Here is a 9,187-nt window from a genome sequence, read left to right on the forward strand (position 1 = left end):
AATATGCTATACTGGTTACATATATACTGGATTAATGCAAATAACGTGCATAATTTAGTTAACTTAATTTGACAATTAGAGTTTCCATATATGGAGTACCGTTACAAACTAGAACGATGTTGCTGCAATTTAATGTCATTAGTTGCCTCTGAACTTATGGTGTTATATTGGTATGCTTTGAAACCAAACGGGAGAAATCAAACCTACCCGATAACAAAACCATTAACCGTGAATTATTTTTTTGGGGGGGCCATTTATTTTGAAGACCAAGGTCACAGTTTACCGGAAAAGCTAAATCTTCACCGCTGTGTTCACGCGGCTGCTAGTACATCTCGCGGTAACGTCCGTACAGCGTAGCGTTAGCTTGTAAGCTAACATCATCGTTTACAGGTTTCGTGTTGGCCTGAAAACATCAATCCAGAAAGACACAGAAACGCATATAAATATCCAACCTTTTAAAGGCTGCAAAGAGGAATAAGAGGATGCCACATAATTTCCAACCCGGAGATCTGGTCTTCGCTAAAATGAAGGGGTACCCCCATTGGCCAGCCAGGGTAAGCAAGTACAGCAGCAACCCGGGGTGGTGAAGGGGTGGGCGGACGATGAAGCTCTTGTGCTTGGGACGCTGGAGAAGGTTCTATGAGTATTCCTGGGAATGTCTGCCATGTATACCGCAACATGACCCTCGTCAATTAAGTGATAATATGTTGCACTTTGTTTAAGAACTATACGTGTCATTACCCTTATTTGGAGAAGATGCACTTGGCCTTATCTAAACAGAAATGTGCATTTGCAAGCTAATATTACTTTGGATATGAAGGGTCGCTTGTGCATTCATGTGCATTCATATGACAAATGTCACGTTTAAGGTAATATTTTATCTGTATTTATCGTTGGTCCACTATACATAAAACATAGTTTACTTGTCTGTGATGGAGTTGTTGTGATTGGGATGGCCCCACTACTTAAAATATATTGAATATGAATAGTAAGTAGGATGCAGCTAAGACCGCGAAGACCAAAGCCAATTAAGAATTATATCCGTGTTGTCTAATTCTTGAATGTTCACAGATTGAAGATGTGGCAGATGGGGCAGTGAAACCTCCACCAAATAAAATTCCCATATTCTTCTTTGGTACACATGAAACGTAAGTACAGCATGATCACTAACCAGTTACAATGATCAACTTTATATTGCATACTACTTGATGGTGTTCATTAATGATATGTAAGAATCTATCCTTATAATCATGGAGGGTACTTTTATATAACTGGTATGCACTTTTATGACTTAATGTTGAATAACTCAATTCAACTTCAATCTCCCTGTAATTATTTGATCCTAGATACATCACAACATGAACATTTTGTGTGGTGAATACAATACCAAGTAAATAAATACAGTATATAATGTCAACTTAATGAGCTGCTATAGTCTTCACTTGTCCTGCAGGTCTGATTTAATAACTCTGTCTTCCATAATTATAAGCACATGCTCTTGTGCAATCATCAATTAATCTCAATGATCTTTTCCTTCATTGTTGCATAGTGCCTTCCTTGCAGCGAAGGATCTTTTTGCCTATGAAAAGTGCAAAGAGCGCTATGGGAAGCCCAATAAAAGGAAAGGATTCAATGAAGGCTTATGGGAAATCCAGAACAATCCACATGCCTCTTACAGTGCCCCACCTGCAGTAAGTCAATCAGAAATCCTACATTTTACATGTAAATGAATGTGTAATTGCACTCGGATGGCTCCGGTAATTGGGGTAGTATAACCGTATAAATAAAAGATAACAATGATAAAGGCTCAGAGAGAATGCCAGAGTAATCAAATGCTTTTCTCTTTTCATCTCATCCACATGATTTGTTCCTTTGCAGCCAGCTAGCTCGTCTGACAGTGAAGGCAACGATGGAGGTGGAGGTGGAGGAGGAGGAGGTGGAGGTGGAGGAGGAGGAGGAGGAGGAGGAGGAAGCGATGAGGAAGACGATGACGATGATGATAGAGAAGCGGCGGTCCCCCAGAAAGTGGAGTCAGGGAGCGAGGTCGACTCTGACTCTGGAAGTGAAGACAGGGGGAGGGCAGCTCCTGTGAAGAGAAAGCCTCCTGCCACTAAGGTAATTGTGGGATCCATTAGGTTCAGGGGTCCTCAAATCCTCATTAGCATCGGAGAAACTAGAAATATTTTTAATATAATATTTCAAAAGTAGAGAATATTATATTAACTGGTAGTGGCAGTGCCCAAATCATCACATCTTTAACCATTTATATCCTCCAAGGTATAACCAACTATATATAGTTTGAACAAATAATGTGTATTAAAGGGTTCTGTAGAATATGGTCTACATGCATTGGAGAATTTACATTTTTTTAAATTACACTTGTTACACAGTAGGGAAGTGTATCATATCTGGTTATTTGTAAATGATTTTATGATATTTATTAGATAATTTAATAATAATTTAATTTAATTTAGATAATAAAGTTCAACCGACAGTGGTACGATTTGAACACAACCCTTGAAAATGTTTTATCTCACCCCTTGGTTGGTGTCTCCCCCTTCAGCGCCCCCCACCTCCAAAAAAGGCCCGGGGTTCGTCCAGCGACCGGGATGTTGCCGAGGAGAGTGGATCCCCCTCGGAGCCAGAGCCCTCCCCTTCAGACTCCGAATCGGGCAAGAACAGTGACCAGGTGAACACACACACACACACACACACACACACACACACACACACACACACACACACACACACACACACACACACACACACACACACACACACACACAGTATTTATGTGTACTTAAATAGTTATACTGTCTAGTTTTCTTTGTGAGTTTTGACCCAGTATGCATGCTCTGTAGGATTTTACACCAGAAAAGAAAACGGCTGGACGGGTAGGAAAGAAAGCTGCTCCTGGTCGAGGGAAAAAGAAGGTGAGCTTTTCACAGGCCTTGAGGACAGTTTGGTTTCATAATAGTGTTGTGTACTTACCCCCTGCCCATCTCCATTGTCTCCGGGATGCTGCAGAAGGCATCATCTAACTCAGACTCAGACTCAGGGTCTCAGTCAGAGAAGAAGGAGGTTAACAGCGAGTCGGAGGATGACAAGCCCCGGCCTGCCGTGTCTGGGTCGGAGTCCCAGTCTGGCTCCAAGTCTGACTCAGACTCCGACCCTCCCCCGCGGAAGGGACCCCAGAGCCGCAAGAAAGGTCAGGATTCAGGGGTATTATGGAGAGACACAGCCATCTGTACATACATCGTTGGGCAAGATTGTAATTAATCCAAAGGTCAATGTGCATATCATTTGTCGAAGCTCTATGTCTTGTACTCATGTAAGTGCGAGAATGTGAAAAGCTTACCAGCACCAGCACCACATTAACAACATGGTGCGAACAGAATAGAATATGTAAGAAACTTCAATGTGTGGTTTTGAGTTCAAACCTTTCTGTGTTTCCCCTGGTGCTCAGCAGCAGAGAAGCCCCCAGCTAAGCCCCGGGCCAGGAAGCCCAAAGCCAAACCCACGCCAGCAAAGCGAGCGGCTACATCGTCTGACGACAGCGACAGGTGAGGCAGAGATGTGTGTCTCTGGCTGTTTTTTGCCACTGTATCAAGTAGCCTTGATACAGAAGCACAACAGAGAGCATTATATCCACTCTCCCCACGCTCTCTGACCTATTCAGGGGGCCGCAATCTTTAAAGAGGTTTATGAGCCAATCGATTCTTCCAATCAGTGGGACATTGGACATTGTTGACTGGTTGACTGTTGCGATGTTTTTGTTTTAATGTACGCGCTCGACTAAACTGAATGGGTTATTATCACTTACCGTTCCTGATGCTCCCGAGGCCGTCCCCTGTATAATTGTTTCCGGTGCCTCCTCTCCGCTCCTCTGCACAGCGATAGCGAGCCGGACCGCATCAGCGAGTGGAAGAAGCGGGACGAGGAGCGTCGGCGGGAGCTGGACGAGCGCCGGAAGAAGGAGGAGGCCGAGGAGCTCCGCCGGCTCCGCGAGCGGGAGAAGGAGGAGGACGAGCAGCGGAAGAAGGAGAAGAGCAAGAAGGCGAGCGACAGCGGCGGCAGCAGCTCGGACGAGGGCGTGGACGACAGCCCGCTGAAGAAGTCCAAGAAGCCCCCGCCGCCTCCCATCCCGGCGCCCTCCGACTCGGACTCGCCCGGGCCTGCAGAGGTACGACCCCCCCCTCCCCCCCCTCGTACATTTGTGTATGAGATATGTACGATGTGGCCGTCGCTTTAATGATAGATGAGGTCGCACAGAGATGAACGCCCAGCATTCTTTATGAAACATGGCAGTGTGTGGCAAACATAATAAAAGATGCCATATTCTGGTTTGCAAATTTAAGTTGTTATTGAAATCGATTTAAAGTATGTCAATGTGATGTTTTTGAATTGCCGTCTTTGACATTATATAAATAGTAGTTGGTAGTAGTTGGTTGGTTAGATGGTTGGGATTGTAGTTGTTGCTCTAATTAAAGTAGGTGCCGGTTCTTTGCTCCTTTGACATTTAAATGCCAGAGATCTCTGCCCTTCTGCAACATTTAATCACCCATCGATCTGTGCTCATTCTGTGAACGGAACCACAGAGTTACAGGTTTTGTAGCCAACGGTATCTTTTGATGTGGTGTTGCTGTTAAACTGTTCTCCTTTCACAACCCAGGTGAAAAAGTCTGCCAAGCGGTCAGAAAGCCAGAAGAAGTCAAAAGCGAAGAAGGATGGCAAAGAGAGGAAAGAGAAGGAGCAAAAGGAGAAGAAACCTCAGAGGTCAGAAGAGAAGTCCAGGGCAAGGTGAGTACAACTTGTGGCAGGCAAACTCCATCGTCTCCAATACCTCCATTAGGGTTATCACCGTTAAAGATGAATGCACAAAAGTCACCAAAGTTCCCTCTTAACCCAGAGCCAAGCCTGAAAAACCCAGACGCAAACCAGAGAGGCCGCCAGAGAAGAAAGTAGAGAAGAAAAAAGGTATGTTTGAAACCTGGGCCTCGCAAAATGGCAACTGTAACTTCCAGAGGCTGCGGTCTTTAGGATGTCTTTCAATGTATATTCTTGAAATAAATAAACTGTTTGTGCAATGGCTTGTTTATCATGTGCATTTACAGAGGCAACACCAGAAGAAAAGCTACAGAAACTGCACACAGATATCAAGTTTGCACTCAAAGTTGACAACCCAGTAAGCAAAACCTCTTGCCCTTTTTACAGAGTGTGGAAAAACGATGTGCCTAGCCATTTAGAATCAAGCTATTACTTAAGTAGTTATTCAAATGTATGTTGTTTAATGTCCTGTCATTTGTAGGACATAGAGCGGTGTCTACAGGCCTTGGTAGAGCTTGAAGCGGTGCCAGTCACCAGCCAAATCCTGCATAAGAACGCTGATGTTATTGCAACACTTAAAAAGGTAGGTCATGTTTGACCTCATCTCAAAATCCCTACAACCGTGGCTCACTATTATCCGTAAGGTTTCTGGATTATTATGTATGTAACCACAAGTTTACAATTTTTTAATTTTTTCAATTTTGTTTGGTTGTAATTGTGTTTTAAAAGGAGTTTCCTCGTTTATTATTAAAACTATTATTTTTTTTATCACTGTTCTATATTAGAAACTCAACAAAACATAATTTAACCAAAAATGTATTCACTTGACCGATTAACAACCATCCACAAAAGAAAATTGAGAGACTAAAACAAACTAATTTGTTACTTTTGTCAAGTTTTCGTTATTGTGTGAGTTTTCTTAAACAATAATATCCTTGAAGTACATGGATAAAGAAATGCTGCAAAGATTGATTTGAGTAATTCATGTTTTGTTTTTTTAACACCTGGTCATTAGTCTTAATTGTTGTGTGGGGAGCTTTTGGTCACTATCGAAATAATTGTCTTTATTCATATTAATCTGTCTGTTGAATGAATAGATCCGCCGTTACAAAGCAAGCAATGCAGTAATGGAAAAGGCCAGTGAGGTCTACAACAAATTAAAACTCCGGTTCGTGGTGAAGGGAGATATGCCTACCAAACCTAAGTCAGATGACAAGGAGTCACAGGATAATGGAAAAGGCTCACAAAACACAGGTACGGGTTTCGTTTGAAAACATTTGTTCAGTAAACCTTCACAATTTGGTAACCTTGCAGTCAAACAAAACCAATTTCATACATTAGGCAATCCAAATGTGTCTTTTCTTGTAGACTCTGCTCCAATGAATGGGGAATCTGAACAAAAGCAGCAGCAGGAGGAGGATGTTGAGGAGGAGAAACCAAAGTCCATCGGCCAGGAGGAGAATGACCAGCACACGGCATCCAGCCCCAAACGGTACCTTCCAGTTTCATATCAGAACCAATGTTCCTTATACGAAGGCCATATACCGATGACATGAACAGATCAATCACACTTTTGTTTACACGTTGTGCATTGAATTCACTTTTAAAGGTCCCATGGCATGCTATTTTATGGATGCTTTAATATAGGTGTTAGTGGGCCCCTAATACAGTACTTGAAGACGTTCAAGAAATTCAGCCTTGGTGCAGAGTTACAGCCACTACGAGCCAGTCCCACAATGAGCTCTCCACAAACGTGCCATTTTTAGAGGCAGGTCAAGGTGGGGGTGTGGCCCTGAGCAGCTTGCGGCCACGGTACCATGCGCTAGTGTTTACAGTGGAACACTGAACACTCCGAGTGCTCCGGTGGGAGTCCGGGAGCTCTACATCTAAATAATATCATATTATATTTAGATATCTATATAATATATGTATAATATAATATATATTATCATGGTCAAAAGCTGTTTGCGCCTCCGGATGATATTATGAATCTCAAACGACTGCGTCGGGTTCTCAGACACCTCTGGTTCTTCCACTTCCACGTCAATATTAAGTACAGACTGAACCTCAATGGAGGACAAAGGGATTGTTGCCCGGGGTTGTCTCCCGCCGGAGCCCCACTGCCACGGTAGCGGGCATACCAGAAACCTCAGAGAACCCGACGCAGTCTAGTCTTTTCACCAAATGGGAGCTTTATGCAAGCTTGCATTATTGTGTTGCGTGTTATGCGCCATAACACCAACAGCATAACGGTTATCCAAATAACAAAGAACACTTGCGTTACAATGTGTGTATATTCACACACACACATGTGGCACTCGCACGGTCCTAGCTCATTGTCTCATTGGCGGGCCAAATTCTCTGGGCGGGCCAAGCAGAGAAAGGGGAGGTAACCTAGCCCCATATGACGACATATGGGGCCAGATCCCAAATCCTTGCGTTTGAGCATTCATTTTTTCAAAGGCGGAGCAAGATACCTACTGCTCGTTTTACACCTAACACAATCTTTAGCTACTGGGGGACCATAGGCAGGCTAGGGGAACTCATATTAATGTTAGAAAACCTCATAAAGTGAAAATTTCATGCCATGGGACCTTTAATTGAATACAAGAAATCACCTTTTTCTTTCTTATATTACATATTTTAATATATGTATTGCAATGTCAATGAATTGCAAATGTTCATATCCATGATGATTACCTTGAGTATAGGCTATTCTATTGGATTGTAGCTGCAAAATGACAACAAACGCTTATCTTTCGGGTTTTGTATTGGTATTTCGCTGCATACAAAATCTTGATCTAGGTTCCTATGATGAAAATAAGTAGGAAATCTCAAATGCAGGATGGCGGTTTTTTTTCAACATACCTGTCCTATATGGTCCGCATAATGCTGCTTTTATAAATTTACCCTGGACTAAGATCAGCGGCAAACTGGCTTACACAACGAATGTGTATCTAGGATATTTATCGGTCATTGAAATGTATCTGTGGTTGTTAACTTTTTGTAAGGTCCAGCCCCGACAGCCCCATGGAGCAAGAGTTGAACGCACACGATGAGTCGGACCCTGTAGTACCTGCAGAGACAGAAGCGTCTGCTGTGGAGAGCTGAAGAAGGAAGGCTCCCATGGACCAAGTGCTTAAAGATTGTAGCCTTTTTTTAGTTTGACGTCACTAGGTTCCCTTGGCCAACATCGCATTGTAACACATGCCCCAGCATTTCCTACCCGTCGAGCTGCTCTTGACGTCTGGGGACATTTTTGTACGTAAATATGTAAACGAATAGAAGGTTCTCCTGCTCTCACACCTAGGTTCGTTGTTCACCACAGCAAAGACAAATGCTCACTAGGGTGTAAAAATTTTGTGGCAGTTGTGCAAAATTTTTATTTACTTTCTACAACACGCAGCCCGTCCCAGATCATTACTCTTCCTGTTTCATGTTTGCTTGCTTTTTCTCCCACCCTGTGTGTGTGTGTGTGTGTGTGTGTGTGTGTGTGTGTGTGTGTGTGTGTGTGTGTGTGTGTGTGTGTGTGTGTGTGTGTGTGTGTGTGTGTGTGTGTGTGTGTGTGTGTGTGTGTGTGTGTGTGTGTGTGTGTGTGTGTGTGTGTGGAATTGGCTAACGTTGACTTTGTCTTAGTTTGGTATATAGGATTGTCTGCTTCTAGACAACCATTGACATTGATGCCATTTTTATAAAGTCAACAGTATCACTCAAAGACTTATTGTTTAATGTGTATTTGGAACATTGAGAGTGATACATTTATATCTGTGAGTCTGTTATTCTCTACACTTTTTTAATTATCTGCTATTGCTTCTTGTTAATGCAGTCAGAAATATTAATTAATTGATGAGTCATATCCACAAATTTCCAACTGTTGTCCACCTTCTTTTTTATAACCATGTTTTCAGATATTTGCGTATATATTTTTGACCTAACCAATGAATGCTGTGGAAATACACACCTGTGACTTCCCTTGGTGTCTGTAATTTGCATAATATATGGGATACCTGTGTACATAATAACCTTAACCTTATTCGCAATTTGTGAAAAGACACTCTTATCCCATGTAGCTGCATCCTATTTTGGCATTTACCTGTGATACGCATAAAGCTGAAGTGTTTTTAGTGCTATGTAAATTGGTAAACATTTGTATCATTTAGTTGAGACTTGAATAAAACTCTCAGCATGACATTGGTTCCAACTTTATTTTTTTAATGTGTTTTTTTTAATAGTTAATATAGCTCTTCTTCAAAAACAATATAGTTTATGGAATGACTGAAGTGATGCATATTTAGTGTACGTCCATGTACCTTTAAATCCATTCATTCTCAGGAGAACCTCGTATAATTCTGAAGTCAGG

At 42.3% G+C, this 9,187-nt stretch overlaps 1 protein-coding gene across 2 annotated transcripts; it reads left to right on the top strand.

Annotated features, from left to right (window-relative positions):
- The first annotated feature begins 333 nt into the window (after positions 1–333).
- hdgfl2 (HDGF like 2) lies at positions 334–9,016 on the top strand. Of its 2 annotated transcripts, none has more exons than XM_084473401.1 (16): positions 334–554; positions 1,072–1,148; positions 1,550–1,691; positions 1,879–2,115; positions 2,564–2,689; positions 2,862–2,933; positions 3,028–3,208; positions 3,467–3,563; positions 3,895–4,183; positions 4,673–4,800; positions 4,910–4,977; positions 5,115–5,185; positions 5,309–5,410; positions 5,925–6,081; positions 6,196–6,319; positions 7,839–9,016. In XM_084473401.1, exons 1-16 carry the CDS (start codon positions 483–485, stop codon positions 7,936–7,938), a joined length of 2,043 nt encoding a protein of 680 aa, XP_084329527.1. In that variant the 5' UTR covers positions 334–482; the 3' UTR covers positions 7,939–9,016. The 2 variants fall into 2 exon arrangements, with proteins under 2 accessions (XP_084329527.1, XP_084329528.1); XM_084473402.1 differs by having other exon boundaries at positions 3,470–3,563.
- Positions 9,017–9,187: the final 171 nt, after the last annotated feature.

Source organism: Micromesistius poutassou, assembly GCF_964030765.1.
Source record: "Micromesistius poutassou genome assembly, chromosome: 9".
Lineage (NCBI taxonomy): Eukaryota > Metazoa > Chordata > Actinopteri > Gadiformes > Gadidae > Micromesistius > Micromesistius poutassou.